Source organism: Lonchura striata, chromosome 2 (assembly GCF_046129695.1).
Source record: "Lonchura striata isolate bLonStr1 chromosome 2, bLonStr1.mat, whole genome shotgun sequence".
Lineage (NCBI taxonomy): Eukaryota > Metazoa > Chordata > Aves > Passeriformes > Estrildidae > Lonchura > Lonchura striata.
Window position 1 is genome coordinate 97,473,216 of NC_134604.1, and position 20,389 is coordinate 97,493,604.

At 39.9% G+C, this 20,389-nt stretch overlaps 1 protein-coding gene across 1 annotated transcript in view; it reads left to right on the forward strand.

The window, feature by feature from the left end:
* Positions 1-18,237, forward strand: part of CLCN4 (chloride voltage-gated channel 4) — a 41,271-nt gene extending 23,034 nt beyond the window's left edge. Inside the window, exons 6-12 of the mRNA XM_021527758.3 lie at positions 1,195-1,401; positions 1,493-1,573; positions 2,088-2,633; positions 4,576-4,762; positions 7,739-8,137; positions 12,778-12,994; positions 14,377-18,237. Coding sequence (XP_021383433.1) covers positions 1,195-1,401; positions 1,493-1,573; positions 2,088-2,633; positions 4,576-4,762; positions 7,739-8,137; positions 12,778-12,994; positions 14,377-14,467 — 1,728 coding nt within the window. The 3' untranslated portion in view covers positions 14,468-18,237. The remainder of the gene's footprint in view (positions 1-1,194; positions 1,402-1,492; positions 1,574-2,087; positions 2,634-4,575; positions 4,763-7,738; positions 8,138-12,777; positions 12,995-14,376) is intronic.
* The last annotated feature ends 2,152 nt before the right edge of the window (positions 18,238-20,389 follow it).

A 20,389-nucleotide genomic window follows, 5' to 3' on the forward strand; every position in this document is an offset into this window, starting at 1 on the left:
TTTCTAGGCTAGACTCTAAATAAAAGCGAAATAAAAAGAAGCGGGTAGGCTACAAAGCTAAGGTTTCCTACACTGCTGAAGATGCCAATCATTTGGGATGTCTGAAAAGTGTCTGGTGCACGTCTTTTGCAAATTGTTTTCCAAAAGACAGAGTAATGTATATTGTGCCAATGTGACAACATTATAGCAGCCAAATATCTGCTTGGTTTTCAATATTTTACATATTGAGCCTCAGTCGATATTTAAGCTGTTAAATAAAGAACCTTGTAATTCAACCAGCAGGGTTATTAAAAGTCTTTGAAATCAGGGCAGTCTCTTGTTAAAAGTGCTATAGAACTACTGGAATTATTATTTAGGAATCTGGCAGACAGAATTAACAGCCCAAAGCTTAGAAATCTTGGCATACTTTTGTTCTTGATCTCTAAGAGAAGCATCCAAATGTTTCAAAAACCTCACCACAAATGATTTAAAATATTTGAATAATTTACATGTTCAAAGTAGTCATGTGTGTGTTTGTTATGTGTTTGATATATTTGTGGTTTTAAAAAGTTCTCATGGTTAACTACAAAGCCAGTTTCCAAGTGGTAAATCCCTCTTGTGAGGTGAGGCTCAGCTCCAGCCCATTTGCAGGCCTAGAGTCCAAACCCAAATCCCACCCTGCAGCCTTTGTGTCATGCACATGCATTGTGCTTTCTGAGTCATTCACTAGGAAAATTAAGACAAAACGTGTAGAAATATGATCTTTTGGACTTTCTCATTTCATAATATGTGCTTGCTTTTATGGCATAGTGATTCCAAATATCTAGAACTTTTTTTGTGCATTTTATCTGGAAAAAATCTGTTGTTGTTTATTTGCTTTTTTTCTGCTTGTTAAACTCAAATCCAGCTTAACTCTGATCTTGTAAGCCAAGGAGATATGTAAGAGTTTCATATTTCTATTGATCTCTGTGAGAGTCCTTACTGCCTGTTATGGGGACCACCCATAAGAGCAGTGAAAGTGTGGTCTGCTTAACCAACCCCTGCTCAGATATTGCTGTGGGAAAGCTGCCCTACCTACAGTTTCTTTCTCTCCATCACTGTCTCTTTTCAAGCAGTCTGCAACTTTTTAAACTCTGCTGGAGTTTTAACTCCGTTTGAAAGTTCAGAGTAGAAAAGGATTCTTCATCTTTTCAACATGTTCTTCCTGCTTTCCAGATAAAAACCATCTTGAGCGGGTTCATTATTAGGGGCTACCTGGGAAAATGGACACTTTTAATCAAAACAGTCACCTTGGTTCTGGTGGTGTCTTCAGGCCTCAGCCTTGGGAAAGAGGGCCCATTAGTCCATGTGGCCTGCTGCTGCGGAAACTTCTTCAGCAGCCTTTTCTCTAAGTACAGCAAGAACGAAGGAAAGAGAAGAGAGGTGAGGTTGGCTCATAAATTTTTAATTTCCCTGTCTGGATACTCGGGGTTTCAAACAACTCATGCCTTGTTTGTAAACATTTGCTTTGTAGGTACTTTCAGCTGCAGCTGCTGCTGGAGTTTCAGTTGCCTTTGGGGCTCCAATTGGAGGTGTGCTTTTTAGTCTGGAAGAGGTGAGACCTGGCAATTCACTTGCTTCAGTAAATATATTTTAATTTAATACCTTTCTCCAAGATTACTCATTATATTTCAAATATTTATATGCTTATTTTTTCTCCTATAACAAAAATAATCTACAATTTCCAGTAATAAGAAATAACCAGATATTTTAGCATAATCTGAGTAGCAGAAGGGCACTGGCTTTCTGGAAACAAATTAGATGACTCAGTATGGAAATATATTCCTCTGCTGAGGTTTCTCCAGCCTTCAGCTAGCTAATGCATGGACCAAGCTGTCAAGCATTTGTTACACATTCTAGACAGCAATTCTGGATTTATCAGTTTTCAACTAGTTGCTACTCCTTTTATAAAATCCGAAAATGCCTTTTCTGATACTTTTGTGAACACGTTCTGGCTGTGGTAAGGTCTAGTGCTCGCAGTAAAGTCAAATGAAACAGATGGTGGGGGTACTTAAAGGAAGCACGCTCTGTGACACAGTGAAATATTTATGATCTTTGCTTGGTTTTAGGTCAGCTACTACTTTCCTCTGAAAACCCTCTGGAGGTCATTTTTTGCTGCTCTTGTGGCTGCCTTCACACTGAGGTCCATCAATCCTTTTGGAAACAGCCGGCTGGTGCTGTTCTACGTGGAGTACCACACGCCCTGGTACATGGCCGAGCTCTTCCCCTTCATCCTGCTCGGCGTCTTTGGGGGCCTCTGGGGGACCCTCTTTATCCGATGCAACATCGCCTGGTGCAGGAGGCGGAAAACCACCAGACTCGGGAAATACCCCGTGCTGGAGGTGATAGTGATTACAGCTATCACTGCCATCATCGCCTACCCCAACCCCTACACCCGCCGGAGCACCAGCGAGCTGATCTCCGAGCTCTTCAACGACTGCGGCGCCCTGGAGTCCTCGCAGCTCTGCGACTACATCAACGACCCGAACATGACCCGGCCGCTGGATGACATTCCCGACAGACCCGCTGGCCCTGGAGTCTACTCTGCCATGTGGCAGCTCGCCTTGGCTTTGGTGTTCAAAATTGTCATCACGATATTCACTTTCGGCATGAAGGTAAATCGAGTGCAGGGCTCAGATGGGCTGCCATGGGCAGCTGTGTCCTCTGGCTCTGACCCAGCCACGGGGCAGTCACTGAGATGCTGCTGGCTCATCTGCCTGCCAGCACTTGCCCTGTGGGCAGCACAGGGTTGAGCCCTGCTTTTCCACCTTCTAGTCATCTGCAGTTTTGTTAAGTGAAAAAGAAATCTATGTGGAAATTTAAGCCCGCTGTTGCCAATAAGCAATTTCAAGGTGATTCCCACTGCAGCTGTTTTTTAGCTCTCTCATGGATATGGGCTATTTACTTAGCTGTTTGTCTTGTTCGATTAATGTCTTAATGTGCCTCAAGGTAGCTATACTCAAGGAAGTAATAATTTTAAATTTACTATTTTACACATTTAGAGCATCAGAGAAATATGAAAGTGGCTGAAAAGGTCTATTTTTTAATCTTTTTAAGCACTGCAGCTTGGAAAAAAAAGGGGAACGAACGAGAAGACTAACTGATAAGTCATTTGAATATTCTGGATTTGCAGCTTTTTCCTTCAGCAGCTCCTTTTCCCCATAAAAGAGTGATGAAAGGTCCAAGAACTATTTATCCAAGCTTTCCATATATACCAAGCTGTTTGTGGTGAGCTTTATATATCTGATTAATAGCGCACATAAAAAACAGGTTCTGTCTGTCTACAGCTCCCATTGTCTGAGCATTTATTTCTGGATCTGATGGCTGCAGACAATGAGAAGCTTCTCTTAGTTATACACTGTATTTTATACCATGCTGAAACCTAAAGTATCTCATCTTTCTCTTAACCACTGCACTTGAACTGAGGATCCATTTGTAGCCTTTCACACTAGAAACTGATTTATGGCTGACAGCCCATTGTTATGCTTGTTCATTAAATTTATTCAAAATGTGATTCTTTATTTATTCTATATATTTAAAATTTGTTGGAAGCAATTGACAGTTTCAACCAGTCTGTAAAAGAACAGACCAAATAGTTTTACCTACTAAATCTAGAAGACTCAATTGAACTGCATTAGGAAAGTTAACACAATGTGGTGAGGGGTGTAGCATCTGCTGTTATCAGCCCTGGATGTGTCTGTGCTGTGCTGATGAGGTGATTAGTTAATTCTCTAGGAAGCTCAAGGTATATTTTCAGACTTAAAAAGATATAGTAGACTTTCCTCTCTGAGAACAACAAAAGCCACATGCAAGCCCTTGTCACAGATCTGAATTGTCTTCTCCAGCAGGAAATACATCTCTCATTTGCTGGTACACTTGACATCCACTTATCCAAGGCAAAGTACATTTTCATTCTCTTTCCTCCTCCACTCCATTCCCATTTAAATACTGTTTTTAATGATTTGTGACTTGTCTGTATAACAGACAACAAAGTTATGATTCACAGAGCTTCCTGGAATATATATTGTAAACTGAGATGAAGAATTAGTTGCCTCTAAGCAGTCAGCCTCCTTTCTCTGAATTTTTATTCTTCATTTGATGTTTAATTTAAAATCTGGTCTGATTTAGCCTGAAAATGTAGTAATAAAACCATAAAGTGTTCCATCTGATAGAGGGTGAAATCAAGATGTTATTTTCAGTTAAGCTTATTCTCAAGGCTATGACACAACCACCAGCAGCTCCTGACTTCCTGCTGAGAAAGCAATAAAGGCAAAGCCAGGAACATCTTGACTTCAAAAGCAAACTATTAGTCAGAAACAGCATTTATCTCCCTAATTCAGTGGGATGCAGCAGATAGGATTCAAAATTTCTTTAAAAAAAGCACTAATATTTTATAAATATATAAACTCAGTCACTAAAGAAAACTGTGTCAGACCATGGGGATCAGCACTGTAAGCTCCATGAGGCTGTGGAAACTTGCTTCTCTTACTGTTAATTATAATTGTTTGATACTGGTAATTTTTGTCAAGGTGCTCATATGTCCATATTTGATTTCAGATCCCTTCAGGTCTTTTTATTCCTAGCATGGCTGTTGGAGCCATGGCTGGCAGGATGGTTGGGATTGGAGTGGAGCAGCTGGCATATCACCATCATGACTGGATCATCTTCAGGAACTGGTGCAGGCCTGGGGCAGACTGTGTCACACCAGGACTTTATGCCATGGTGGGAGCAGCAGCTTGCTTGGGTACGGTCTCTGCTGGTCATTGGTTTGTGTGTGACCAACCCTGATGTTTGGGGACATGCTCTGGAGGGCCCTGTGTTGGTGCTAGCTGTTTGTGTTGGCATTTCTGGGTGCAACAGAAGTTGAAATCAAGACACAATGGGCTAAAGAATGGGCAGCTGCCTTTACTGGTTACTCCAGTGATCAGCCAGGTAGTCAGCAACAGAAAGGCTTGCAGTCATCTATGTCTACTCCTTGTAGTCTGCCAAAAAGCAGAGGAAAAGAAAGAACAAATTGAAGACTTCAGGTTTCCAAGCAGGAGGACTTTTGTTTTCATTTTTTCCATTTGATATAACGAAATTCACTATAACTGGGCTAAAGCTACTTGCTTGTTTAGACTGTGCTCTCTCTCAGTACATGAAGAAAACATTCTGTTTTTTGCTAAATTTTAAGCTACACAGAGGCAGAAATTCTGGGTCTTATTGGCTATGTGTCATGCTATGGTCAACTAAACTGTATTTTGGTTTACATTTTGATCATAAGCCAATACTGGATTACACCCAATCAATAGGATTTATTGGTCATAACAGCAGTGATCTGTTAACTATTATAGCAAGACCAATGAAAAATATCTCACGTATCAAGTTGCTAGCCATAGATGGAATAAGAATGTTACAAACATACCATCTGAGCATGTTTTTGCCTGATCATATCTTTCCCCTTGTGTATTTACATATTCTATCTCTTTTTGTTATTGTTATTGATATCATCATCACCATATAAAAAAACAGTGGAGAGGCATAACACATGAGTAATGTGATTGGGTAGGTTTGAAATTAAAGATGTACTCAAAGAAAAGCTGGAAAAATTTCAGATTTGGATGCTCATATTGGAAAATCAGGATCATTTGTGCAATCAATATAGAGGAAGGAAGCATGGGATTTACTTGAAAATTTAATGTCTGTAATGTAGATATCAACACCTGAACTTAACTGTCTTGATACCCCTCACAGTCAAAACAGAAAAATGAGGTATGGGAAAGATCAGTCTTATCTGGAAATACATATCTAAAACCAAGCAAATGAATAAATGAATTTGGCCTCAAAATAGCCTGTTTTTATCTAGAGGTTATAAAGGCAATCTGCATCATCCCTTTGGATGTGAACACAGAAGTGTAGACGTTTTTTAAAAAGCTGGGATGAATCTTACTTTCCAAACAAGTAAAGCACTTCCTCTTCATGATAAATGATCTTAATATTAATTAAATAAATAACACACAAAAATTTAGCTCTGATGTTGCAGATGAGCTGCTAGTCATCATAGGATTATAGAAGCATAGAATATGCTGAGTTGGAAGGGACCAATCAGGATCATCAAGTCCAAATCCTCCTCATGCACAGAACACCCCAAAAATCACACCATGAGCCCAAGAGAATTGTCCAGATACCTCTTGAACTCTGTCAGGCTTGGTGCTTTGACCACCTTCCCTGGGCAGCCTGTTCCAGTGCCCAACCACCCTCTGGGTGAAGAATCTTTTCCTGATATCCAACCTAAACCTCCCCAGTACAACTTCATGCCATTCCCTCAGGTCCTGTCACTGGTTACCAGAGAGAAGACATCAGTGTCTGCCCCTCTGCTTCCTCTTGTGAGAATGTTGTAGACAGAATGAGGTCTCCCCTTAGTCCTCTCCAGGTTGAACAAAGTGACCTCAGCCACTCCACAAAAGGCTTCCCCTTCAAACACTTCATCATCCTTGTGGCTCTCATTTGGATGGTTTCTGATAGCTTGATGTCTTTTTTTATATTGTGATGCCCAAAACTACACACAGGACTCAAGGTGAGGCTGCAATTTCTTCCTATTTTAAAAGGTTCAAATTAAGGTGCAGTGTTTTTTAATAGTATGGTGAGACATACAGTGGAATGGTCACAGCTTGTACTTAAGCTGTTCTGTACCAACTACTATCTTGCCTAAAGTAAGAGAAGTTGAGTAAGTATTAAATGATCCTTACTCTGGTATTTGCTCTCAGCTTTTCATAGTCAGAAGTTAAAGGCATTCCTCAGATGAAATTCATATCTGGATCATAGTGTTAAGTAATCATCAATTGAATATTTCTGTATGCTGCTAGATAAAAAGATCTTTTAATGACCTGTTTCTGATTTTTCTCATCTAAAATGGGGCTGTATTTTGAGTCCTAAAAATAACAGATTTATTACAGATACCTTTTGAACAGAGGCAAAGAAATGTTACCTAATAATTCAGAGATACATACACACTTGTCTTCAGTTATGTGATTATTTTTATCCTTTAATGTAAACTGAAGGAGCAAGGAGCTTGCTTATGAAATTAATATGGAAAGACTAGATTGAAAAATACAGCTACAACCCTGCCTATGGCTGCATGCCTGGATGGCCTCAAACCAAGTTGTACTCGGTTCAAACTGAATTAACTATAGTGATATCCAAAGCAAGGATTTAAGCTATAATAACATAGCTCTTGCAGTGGCCCTGAGCTGTTCCAAGGTAGGATTTTGTAACCATGCCCAAAGATAATGCACAGCTTTCTCTTCAGCATGACTGCAATAGACAGGCTGGTGTGAAGGCCACCTCTCCATGTTCCTACCTGCCTCAGCCATGGTACTTAACTGGTTCTTGGAGTCATTTAGAGGGCTAATGGCAGGGTTCAATTTTACTTTCTCAAGTATCCATTAAAGCTGATTTTTTTGGCATCCTTTTTGGTTTTGAAGTTCTGTCTTTTAGCATTCATTGTTTGCTTTTCAATGTTAGCAACTTTGGTATGAGCAAGTTCCTTTAACCTTTTTGATGAAAATTGCAGTAGATGAAAAATACCTTTCTTCAGAGAAGCAAGCCTAACAGTATAAGGGCAAAGTATTCAGCATAAATAATTACATACATTTTTGAGTGTAAGGCTCAAAAATGTAAGTGAGTTGCTTAGTACGTATAACAGCACTGAGAGAAACTTGAGCCTTTTCCTTGTTGGCAGGTGGTGTTACTCGAATGACAGTCTCTCTGGTGGTGATTATGTTTGAGCTAACCGGAGGCCTGGAGTACATCGTACCTCTTATGGCTGCAGCTGTCACAAGCAAGTGGGTGGCAGATGCCTTTGGGAAAGAAGGGATCTATGAAGCTCACATTCATCTGAATGGTTACCCCTTCCTGGATGTGAAGGATGAGTTCACCCACCGCACCCTGGCCACTGACGTGATGAGACCGAGGCGTGGCGAAGCTCCTCTCTCTGTGCTGACACAGGACAGCATGACAGTGGAGGATGTGGAGACACTCATCAAAGAGACTGATTACAATGGCTTTCCAGTGGTGGTTTCTAAAGACTCAGAGAGACTTATTGGATTTGCACAGAGACGAGAGCTGATCCTTGCAATAAGTAAGTAGAGTATCAATGTCCAAAAGATTGATTTTGAAAGCAGTTTAGACAAGATAGGAGGTTAACGGTGTTGTTCACTTTGAAGAATGGATAAACAAGCACCAAATCTAACTTTTTCTTCAAATCTGACTTTTACTGGTTACTAGGACATGGAAGCTTTTCTATTGCATCATACAACCTGAAAGAATTTTGTGGGCTTCACCCTTGTGGGTTTAATTTTGCTGTCACGCAAAAGAGTGACAAATAACAAATAAAATTCTTCTAGAGACAACAGAGAAAAACTGAACTCATATGCCAGAATTTTTGTCAGAACCAGACCAAAAGCCAGTGTAGTGATGTTTCTTTCCCTCTCCATAGGCTTCCAGAAGCAGCTGGGGCATTTATGAACTTTGCTCATCCAGTGATGAAATAGCCTGTGCTCCCTTCTGGTGTTCTATCTCAGTTTTTTCTCACATGCAGGCTTTTAGTGCTACAGGTGGAAAGTTTTCAGTGCACAATATTTTTTGGTAAAGATGGGTGAATTTTATCTGGCATGTAGTGGATAGCTGGCTGGTTGCCTGAGAACCCAAATCCAGGTCATTAAAGATTTTGTCTGTCAGGTCCTTTCCTGCTTGATCTGATGAATAAGTGGGGATTGAAGAAGTGTATTGGATGACAACAAGTTTTTCCACCTTTTTTGGACCCAGGGCATCCACAACTGCAGAAGTCTGCAAGGCTGGCCCACTGTCTGCTCCCAGTTCTGGCAGTGCTGTGGTGTTGAGAGCCAGCTGGGCAGCCAGGCAGGCAAGATGCCATCTGGGCATGGTTGCCTTGTACTTTGCAGGGGAGTGAAATATCTGGTATATCCAAACATCCTTGACTTGGAATTATTCTTCTCTGCATGGTTTTGTTTCATCCCTGTTGTTCAGGCACCTTAAAAAAGCTGTTATCTCTGATGGAAATTCACATATTTTTCAGACAAGAAGATTAATAAATGAAAAATTTGGGCTATTTTTGAAGGTCACTTTCCAGCTCAGTTCCCACAAAGCTAAAATAAAAATTGAAGTCTTTAAAGCACATGTTTTAGATGTATTTAGCCTACCCTGTGTCTGTCTTTTAAACTGCCCATGCCATGTCATGGATTTAACACTTTGTGCCTTCTTAATTTAATAGTCTTTTGCACCTCCTTTTCAGGAAGGTATGTCAGTGGGAAAATTGCATGGACTGAAGATGCAGAGCCCTCACTTTAAAATGAGAAAGATCAGAGGTTGCTTGAAGTGAGTCAAAGAACTTTGAGGAACTAAGTCTTTTGTTTCAGGTCATAAATGGCAGTGTGTCTGAATGGTCTTGCCAGAAGATGTGAGAAAATGTCAGGCTATGAGCAAAGAAATCAGTTAAAATTAAACTCAGTAAACATTTAGATCAAAATGTTTTCCTGTTCAAAAACTGTTTGACATCTGCATTTTTCAGAGGGAAAGGTACTGTCTCCTGATCAGTTCTGATTAAGAGCATCTTTTATAGGAAATGAGACAGATTTAAAATTAAATTATTACATACATAGATAAGTTTTTCTAAAATCCCCAGCCACCAGTGATCTTTGGTAACCCTTTTCACCTTGGGCTGAGTGTGAGTGCTGCCATTCTGTGCTAACACTATGATAAATGGTTAATCTTTCCAGTATGATTTGTGTCCATGTGACATAAAATCTGGATTTAGTTTCAAAAGACACAGTATATGGTTCCAGTACAGAGCAGGGCAAAGCATGCTAGCAACCTTTTGCATTTTAATCCTCTTTCTCTGAAGTTGCTTTGCCTGAATTTCAGAGTTGGTATTGTTGATCACTACCACAAGGGTAGCTAATGTGTTCTGAACCTCCACCTCGGCTTGCTTCATGGTTGTGATCATGGAGCCATTACACCAGTTCTCCTTAAGATGGTGAAGCATCTCTCATTCACCTGTTCAGGTTCACCTGCTCAGCCTGACAGAGATCCTGGAGTTAATCTCAGAAAAGCATAAGCCCCATCCATGCAGCACTTCAGCCAGGAATGAGGTCTTACCAAAAGCAGAATCAGGCCCTCTCCAGTATCTCTTCTTTCACCAGTATCTCTTTTTGCATGGCGTTGTGCCCTGCAGAATGCATCCTCAGTTTGACCTAGCTCTGGTACCTCTACATAAGAACACCAGGCACTTCACAGAGACATGGTTTAAGTCAAGAATTTCAGGTTCTTTCTCAGACCAAATTAGTTGTGCATCAGTAGTATGGTGGTCCAGGGAATACTCTGTGGAAGTACTCCAGTTCCCTCACACATCTGCCTTCATGGATGAAGGCAATAGGTGCTGGGTCTTGCATCAAATATCCGTTTGCACAAACTTATCTGCCTCATGATTCATTCCTACAAAATTTCTTTCCTACTGAGTGGAGCATGTTCTATAAATGCATCACATACCTGCAAAGTGAATGGCAATGCCATTTCCAATTGCTCAGCAGCATCCTCAGGAGGACTGTGTCCTTCCATTGCTCCTTGTTGAGTAGGCAGGCAGGTGAGGTGGCAGAGTCACCCTTGGGGAAGAGGTGTCTACATTTCAGATGACACCTACTTTACACTCTTACAGAGGGGAGTTTTTGACACTGTAAACTTTTCTTAAATTTGGCCAGCTCCAGCTCCACTGTGCAAAAGGCAGAGCCTTGGACAATAGCCAGGTGGCCTGTATAATATGCTTTTCCCACTGTGGAGTTGAGAGATCAGCAGAGTTGATATAGGCTGTTAAATGTGAACCCCTGAATATGAGAGGCTGTTTCATGTTTGGGAGAATTAATTTGCTCTCTAGCTATGACCAAATCCTGCATAGGTTGGTCTGTAAAACCAGACATTATCATCCATTTGCTTTGCTTTTTCTGTTAATCTGTATCTGTTTTTCTTACCTGCTGACTGCAAAAATTATCTGCTCTTCTGTTTTACCTTTACTCCCACTCCCCCATCCAGTGAGACTGCATACAAAATCCACCATTTTTCTGATGCCACTGAATTACTCCATAGTACTACATCCTTCAAATTTCTCTAGAGAGGTGTTTGACATGGAAGAGTGAAATCATGGCTTTGGCTAATCACTGTTGTTCAGGGTCACTGCTGCCTTGGGAACAGCAATGTGGTAACTGAAATGCTTGGCCCTATTTCTTAGGGTGCAGCTTTGGGAAGGAAATACCTAGCTGTCAAAGGTTTTTATCAAAGGGTGGGAGTTACCTTCAGTTTGATTAATGCTACCTCTTAGCACAGATCATGTATCAAAGAGCTATGCAGGCATATTCACACTTGAAATTGGATGTATGAATTGAAACAAGCTGAGACAAAACTAACATCATTCCTGTAAATTGCAATAGGGCTTATAATATGTGGGGTGAGAAGGTTGAGAATCATATACTGTACTGATGTTAGGTTTGAGCCAGCGCTGCTCCAGTTCCAGAAATATTACAAGGCAATGATCATTAAATGCAGAAAAAAAAAAAAAAAAAAAAAAAAAAAAAAAGCAGCTGAAACATGTTGGAAACCATCACTGTCTACATTACAAGTCGCAGGAGCAGGTTTCTCTCTCTGATTGATGGCAGAGAGTTCCAAGAATATTTACATATGCTTGGAGTATGAGTTCAAGAGCAGAAGCAACCTAGGTTAATTGAAAGCAATAATTTAACTATTTCCAAGAATTTATTAAAAAAATATAAAGTTAAACCCTCAGAGCCAAACACATGATACCCTTATTCTGGGGAATGAAAAGTTGTCTGTCATTTGGAAATCTGTCTCATATGATGTTTATGTGTTGAGTAGAGATGAGGTAAACATTGCAAAGAAAATAAAGTACTCCAATGGTAAGTCTTGGGGCATGCTTTAAGAAAAAGGCTTATAGTGATCGTGCAATCTCCAGATGTAGTGTGATGTTCACTTTGTCATTTGAGCCAAGTATTAATGATAGCTTTTCAACTTCTGAAAATGGTCACACATGTGCTGTTTACCGCTACATTTTTCCTCCCTCTACTATTTTTCCTTTAAGTAAAAAGTTAATTTGTTTTTCCTTTTCAAAATCTAGATATGCAAACTATTTAAGGCATTAAGTGTAAACCCACAAAATTTACCCTGCATGCCAGGGAGGTGTGCTGATGTAGAAAAACACCCACACCACCTCTGGATCCCTGGAATGTGAATTGGTCTTTCCCCAGCTTTGTGTTCATAAATCTGTTCACCATGTCCACATTTTCCCAAATCCACTGAAAAGTTTTTCTCTAAGCCAGCTGGGATCTTACACAGCTGTTGACTCCACTCCTTCAGGCATGTAATAAAGTTTCTGTTGTGATTTTCACAATGGAGGAAATTATGTACAGTGATTTGAATCTGACAGAAATTGGATTAGTGAAGTTTGTGAAATGCAATGAGCTTCATATTTATTCAGAATAGCATTATCCCAACCAAGGAAAAATACGTGCCTATGAAAGTAAGTATCACATTTACTTTTAGGGAGCAATGTCTCAAGCAAATTCAAGGTTACTCCGTGACCCAAATTTCGAGATTTCAGTACATGAAAGACAAAACCAAACCTTGCTTTCTAAAGGAGGAATTCTTTTTTATTATCAGGCTTAATTCACTATCTACACCAATTTTTGTGTTGCACAGAGAATGCGAGACAGCGTCAGGATGGTGTGGTGAGCAACTCCATCGTGTACTTCACCGAAGACCCCCCAGAGCTGCCACCCAACAGTCCCCACCCGCTGAAACTGCGGCGCATTCTCAACCTGAGCCCGTTCACCGTCACCGACCACACCCCGATGGAAACTGTGGTAGATATTTTCCGAAAACTTGGACTCCGGCAGTGCCTGGTGACTCGCAGTGGGTGAGTAGTTGACAGTCAAGTGAATATTTTTATTTTGTCTTATTTTGTATATGGATGAATAAGGGAGTCTCACCCATGTCTCTCTAGGCAGCAAAAGATGTCAGACTCGGAACCAAAATGCTCCTTGCAGGGTGTTATATTTCATTCTGCTCTCCCAAATCCTTAGTGTATTCTCATTTAGATAAGGTTAAAATAAGTAAATAGTTCTGACTTCCACTGTCATTCAGTTTTCAGCAGAGGCAGATCTGGCAAGCAGTATTGTTTGCAAAGACTGTGCCTGTTTTGAGATACCCAGCTAGACTAGATGTTTCTGAAAATTGTGATAAAGGTGTCACTGGAGGAAAATGACTCTGTTCAGCTTTCTTTATTGGATAAAAGAAAGGTGTATAGACCAAAGGCCCTCAAATAATAGCTGAAGGAGGTGAGTAAACATTAAATAGGGGAATAAAAAGCTGTACCATGTGGACTAGACATAACATCCCACAGTTCCAATGGAATTTGAGATGTTTGGGCATCATGGATCATCCCAGGATCTAGTGATAGCAGGACAGCCAAACCACAGCCATGACTTCCAAATGTGGAAGATTAAAACTTATTCTTCTGTTAAAGAGTGTTTTTGTTATTCAAAAACATTGCATATCAGTCGTTATTGTCAGTGCAGTATCCTCAGCATTAAGAAAATAAGAACCGTTATTGGGACACAGATAAAGGTTCTGATTTTTGGTGCCTGGATTAAGAAATTTGTATCTAGACTTTTAGAAGTTATGAGAAATGAAAGGTGGAAAAACTATTAACAATGACATAGTTTCAGTATTCAGTGCCTAATGGTCTTTAAGGACTGGAAGTAAAAAGCCCTTGAATACTGAAGGTTATGAAATTTTTTGACTCTTGGGGCCAGACATCCCATAGGCCTCATCTTTCTTGACAGATATAATTCATTTAGGTTCATATAAATGAAAAATTATCATTTAAATCTGAAGGAATTATGCTGTCAGGCAGTGAGAGTTTCAGAAACCCTGTGCTTTAGCTTACTTTGTGTATTGCCAAGCACTGATACCTTGGGTTTGACTGCTGGTCCTCACAGCCTGAGCCTAAAGAAACTTATTATTTTGTTGCATGAAGTATTAGTTGTTGTAGCTCCTCACTCAGTTATGTTCCCAACAACAAGAGGTAATAAGGCAAAGTATTTCACTTAATTGTCATCGCTGGGGTAGTAGAAATACATGAGGTGATATTACTTTTATAAAAATACAATAATTGGGGAATACTTGAGATGGACAGTACTGTATGGAAACACTCACAAAATGTCCCTGCAGCTGAACAGGGAAAAAATCTGGATGATATATGAGACTGTTGACCTTTCACTTCCTTTTCTCCTATAGGAGGCTGCTGGGTATCATAACTAAAAAGGATGTATTAAGACATATGGCTCAAATGGCAAACCAGGACCCTGAATCTATCATGTTTAACTAGACTGGTAAAGAAGAAGAAAGTAACCCCACAGGAATCCCTCCTAGATTAACACGAAGGCTGTGTTTGGTGTTTCATCTTGCTTAAAGAGAAAAAGGTAACATATATGAGGAATGGCCTGATATGCCTCTGACAGAGGGAGTGGATGCAGGACAGCACTTAGTTAATGAGGAAGGCAGTTCAGAAGCTCTGAGCAGCTGCAGACATCAAGCTGTGTTTCCTTAATGAGGTCCCCAACAGCTCAATTGGAGCACGGGTGGGTGTAAGTGATGAGGCACTTGGAGACAAAGAGCCACGAGCACCAGTGGGAGGCATCAGGGTCACAGGAACTCTTGAGGCAGGTGTGAAGAGTAGCAGACACTGTTTATGTACAAGCTTCTAAGAGATAGGTTTGTGTTCCAAGCCAGAGAGTCTAGATGAGTAATGTCAGTTACTTTTGTTACTGGAATCATGGCTATTTGTTTGTTACTGAGTTACACCATTTTCATGACAGACAAAAATTGGCATATTTTTAAATGAAAGACTTTGTCATCTTCATTTATTTTGTAAATGTTTAATGAATCAAGAATGGAGTTAAATCTTAAGAAAAGAGTAAGATTATGCCTCAAATCACTTTAAAATATAGTGTCCCTTGCTCCCTGCTTTAGTCTTTTGAATTTTATACTGCTTAGCATTGCTGTCAACCAGCTTTCCCTTATAAATGTTGAAATGGGATTTATTTGTAAGAATTTATTATCTCTATGCAATTTTGCATACAAGTACTGTAAAATTTAGTATTTTGTGGTTTGCTGTGGTAACTGGAAAAAACATAGAAGCCCTTAAAATGGTTTTCAAAAGCACTAAAAGGACAGTGGTATCTGTCTCTCATCAATGTTAGTGACAAGAGATTGAATCCCTCACTGTCTTCCTTTATGTACATCACAATTTTTCACAAATGAATGACATTCTGCATTGATTCTTGGTTGTCCACTTAGGTCCTTTTTGTCATTGCTCTTTCTTGGCATTTCTATGTACTTGCCAAGAGATGGTTGAAATCAATTTAACAGTCATATTATTCTGTAAGAGATCTACTTTTTATGCACTCATCAGTCATAGGACTGTGGAATTCCACTCCACAGCACTGTGGTTGGATAAGACCAGAAGGACTGAGAATGCAAATGATCATAGGAAAGCTTTAAGTATTTATCTGTTTGCACCAAGAACACAAGATTTACCAGATCCTGGTAGAGACCTCTAAGTCACTCAGGTAAAAATGTTAAATTTTCCTAAACCCTTGTTCTGGCCCTATGTGAGATGAAGAGGGTTAACCCTTTAGTCAATACTGCTATCAGTAACAAAATACCAAATTGTAGTCTCGGTAACACATAGTTCACACACTGTCCTTGCTTTATAGATGCGAACTTAAAAATTGGAGAAAAGTTGTGCTCTGAATCCTCTTCAGACCTCCTGGTCCCTTAATTTAGGCACCTAAGACCTCTGGTATTTTTGCTCAAATTCACCCAGATAACTGGTGGTGCTTGAATGGTCCTCATGGGCAGAGATACCTTCCATGCCAGAGCAGCCCGTTGCTTACTCCAGCCCAACCAGACTGTCGATCTAACGTGTAGGCAGCGTGCATGGTTACTGTGTCCCTGAACTGAGAGGGCTACTCAGGTGCACCCTGAGTTAGATGCCGATGTTCTATGTCACAAATTCCTCTTCTTATCTCCAGTGACCCCGCTTCCTTCTGGCATGTGTCCCACTGCATTCACTTGGAGTATGGCCTGAATTGCTGAAGCAAAAGAAACGGAAGTAGAGGGACAATTTTAATCTGTTAAGTACTCCACTTAACAATGGTGTTTGCAACAGACTGACATAAATACATATAGCTCTGGCCAAAGCCCATAAATATTTCAGTGTGTACTTTTTGTTAACTGAACAGCTGCAATACAATGTATTATTAAAGGGATATTATTAACACGATGTAAACTATAGGACTGAGCAATCCCTTTCTTCTGAAAATAGGAAATAGAACATAATGTGATTATTTCTTACATTTTTCTGTGAAGCTGTCAGCAGCCAAACTTATAAAAAACCAACCAAATCAACAACAATGCTCATAAACACTAGATTTCCTCATTTGAACAGAGATGCCATCATAGTATCAGTTCATTCCCACAACTGAATCCAAATGGGGCTTTATACAATTGTCAGTCTCTACCCATAACTTCTAGAATCTAAGGGATGTAGACTAAGCTAGAAAGGCTGACTTTTGAGACCAGTCTCATTCTTGGATTAAAACTCTATGACCATGTTCTACTTTCCATGTTTGCTAACAGCAACCAATAGAGTGTATCAACACTGAAAAACATTATAATTTTATGAGAAAAAGACACGCACTTGCCTAAGTGATGTTAATCTGGCTATGAATACAAATTCACATATGTATTGACTTGTCTTATCAGGTTAAACTCAATCTGTGGTTCTGAATACACATGGACTTGTGTGGTTAATTCCCATTAATACCCAGAGGCCTGATTTGCTGAAACCAAGTCACCCTTGTGATAGCTTGTTGACTTGCTTTATTAGACTACTTAGGAAGAGCCCTCAGGGCTTAAAAACAAGATCCAAAAAACAAACATGGTGGTTTGTAGCAAGCACCAGCAGAAGAATTGAGATTTATGGGGTTATTGTGAATGCAGTTTGACCCTGGACTATCACCCAAGTAAAAGGCAGATAAATGTGTGCACAGTTCTGTCAAACACATTTCTTTCTAGAAGGAAAGCTTTAAATACCTAAGGGGTCAGGAGAAAAACCTTTGGACATGTAACCATGTAGTGCTGCTCCTTGTTCCAGTGTCTGTTCAAAAGATGTTAAACCAGAGCAGGGGCTGCTATTTGGCTGTCCAGCAATGGCACATTCATGGCTAACTTCAGCTGCTTGGTGTTATCACCAAGGCTGAGGCTGATGCTAGAATGACATGGAGAGCTTTGAAACAGGACAGACTTTGCTAATTAGGAAACTTCCTCCATGCTACAGGTTTTATTGCCCTTCACACTGGTGTCTGAAAGGAAACACCCTTAATATAAATTAATAACATGCTTATCTCAAAAAATGCAGCTATGATGTTATGATTTAATTTATTTCCCCATAACATGCCCATTATCAGGCACTGTTTTCCATCTATATTCCAAAATTTGTTTCAGAAGGTACTGAATAGACTCCAAGAGACATAGATCTCAGCCCTATGTATTTGAATTTGTAGAGCTCAAGATAGTCACATAGTATTATCAGAGTTATGTGAGTGTTTTAGTATATTCTGATGACTTTATTCAACCTCAGTTCAATCCTTCAATCAGTTGGCCTTCAAAAATGCCCAACTAAACCAAACAGGGGAATAAAAATCTTTGAATAATGGAGATTCAGTATTGTACCTTTGTTTTGCATGAACTGTGTTAAGTTACATTCAGCTCGTGAACTTGAAGCAACCTGTACTGGAAAGTTTATTAATAAAGTACAGAAATGGATGATGTTAGAAAGACCCTTTGGCTGTCCCAGTGGCACTAATTATTAATTCTTATGCTTTGAAGAAGCAGAAAAAGGAAGTTTAAGGATTACAGAAGACTCACTGATTCCGTGTTTGAACGACACTATATTTATGACTATAGTTTTGCTTTGGCTTTGTTTGTTGTTTTGGTTTTTTTAATTGTAGAAAACAGTGTATCTGTTGCACCTTATAAAAAACAATGTTTGGACTCTATTTTTTAAATAAAACTGACTTACAGTACTGGAAACATTTTTTGGATATCTTATTAATTAGAAAAGTATTTCACTTAATGTCTGTATGATTTGTATGTTTTCTTTTCTCACTTTTAGGGATAACTCAAGCCTGAGTTCTAGAGATCTAGGATATCCAATTAAATTATAGGTTAGATAATATTAAGAAGGGAGTTAGTAAAGTTCACACAGTGGACTTTAGAGAATCAGTCTTGACAGCTGGGTATTTTATTTTCAGAGAAAAATGTTTTTTCTTCAGCATCAGAAATACCTTAGAAATCTAAAAAGAGAAGAAAAGCGGTTTATCTAACCAGGTTGTTCTGTCTACAGTGATCATGAAACTTTAAAACTAGATGTTGTGAAGCCACTATGATATATTTTTTTGTATCTGTTTTTCAATTGCACTTTAATTCAGAGCTAAGATCAAAGACTGAAAATGACAGGTTCAATCATCCCCATTTAATTGGATTAAACATACCATAAATCTCTGTCAGAGGCTAAATTCTAGGTAGTAGCAAAGAATATGGGCTTGATCCTGATGAACACTAACTAAGGTGAACATGCCAGCAATATCCTAGATCAAATTAAATAACTCATTTCAGAAGCTGGTTTTGGGTGTCCCATGGCCTTCAACTCATAGCTGTGCCCTTAGCACAACCCAAAACACACACCAAAAACCCAGAAGTCATCAGGCATGCAGCAACTTCAATAAGTAGTAATAATTCCTGTAGTTTGTATTTGGTCATGGGGTTCTGAACTTTAGACCTACCTGTCATCACTTGTGGTGGCGCAGCTGGGAAATGGAATAGAAAATGTTCAGAGGCATTCAGCACTGCCATGGTGCAGCTGTGCTCCACATATCCTGCCCTCCATTCATCCAAACCAGCTGCCTGTTATCATCCATGTGCCTTCTTGATCCTTTAGGGGAGGCTCCTCCTCCACATCTCTTTCCTACAAGCTGTATTATTCCCTTGTGTTGTTCTGCTCCTCTGCTCCAAATGTGATCTTGCTTCTAGCTCCTCACTACTGTGGTGGCCCACTAAGCACAGTCTCACAGACACTGTATCCAAAATGAGAAAGGTGCATCTCTGGTGAAGGGCCTCCACTTATGGCACACAGGATTGTGCGTTGCTGCTTCCTAGAGGACACAGCAAATACAGTGTTGCTGGAATGCTGCACAGAGTTTTTATTTGTTTTTTTGGCTTGCTATTGTTTAGGATCTGGTTATTGAGGTGTCTCTGCCTGAATTAAGGTGCAAACAGTAAATGTCAAGTAGAAAGAGCTAGAAGAGAGCAGGGGAAAGAGAAAGAGTGTGAGAGAGAGACTGAGGAAAGATATTACCACCATGTGGAATTCTGTGATGTCCTGCTGGACCTTCTTCATCCTGGTCTGCTTGCTGGTGGGGGTTCCCATGTTCTTGTGGAGGTATCACTTTTACACAGTCCAAGTCCTGGTTATCCATAAGGCATGGGTTTCTGTTCCCATCTGGCATGGGATGGCACCTATATAAGATATTTCCTTTCTTACAGCTTGCCTTGGTGGGAGCTTTTGTCCAGATTGTTTCCTAGATCTGCCTCACCACACCTGACACCTTCCTGTTGTTGCTGTCAGCGCTTTTCCCACAGTTTGCACAGTGGAATTTTGTCCAGTGTGTTAATTCCAAACTTTCAGCTCTGGTTAGGTCTGGTATTAATGCCTTCCTTTTTGCCATCTGTGGTTATTCAAAGGTCCTGTTGTGGTGGCTTCCCTTGTGGGAACTTTCTTGTTTGACAGTGTGTGAGACTATTTATTGTGCTTCTTGAAGTCCTCACACTATCTTAATGCAATACTAAAAAGATGGACTTCTGAGAAAAATTGCTGCTGCATTTCAAAGATCAATCTAATAGGTTTCACCATCTCAACCAGTAACTAGTGACTCCCCAGTGGGGTCAGTCTGGAGCTGGGAGAGCTGTATCCTAAAGCAGTTATGGGCTCTTAGGTAGAATGAAGTAGGAACTGCTGACCTGTAGCTGCAGCATTTGGTTAACTGTCCATCCCTCCTTTAACCTTATTGTATTCTGAGCATAATTAATATTCTCAGTTTGAGCACCTTACAATCCCTGTTTTAGCGCAGTTAATGATTTCAACCCTTGTTATCTTTCAGAATTATCTTATATAGTCAGGATTAAA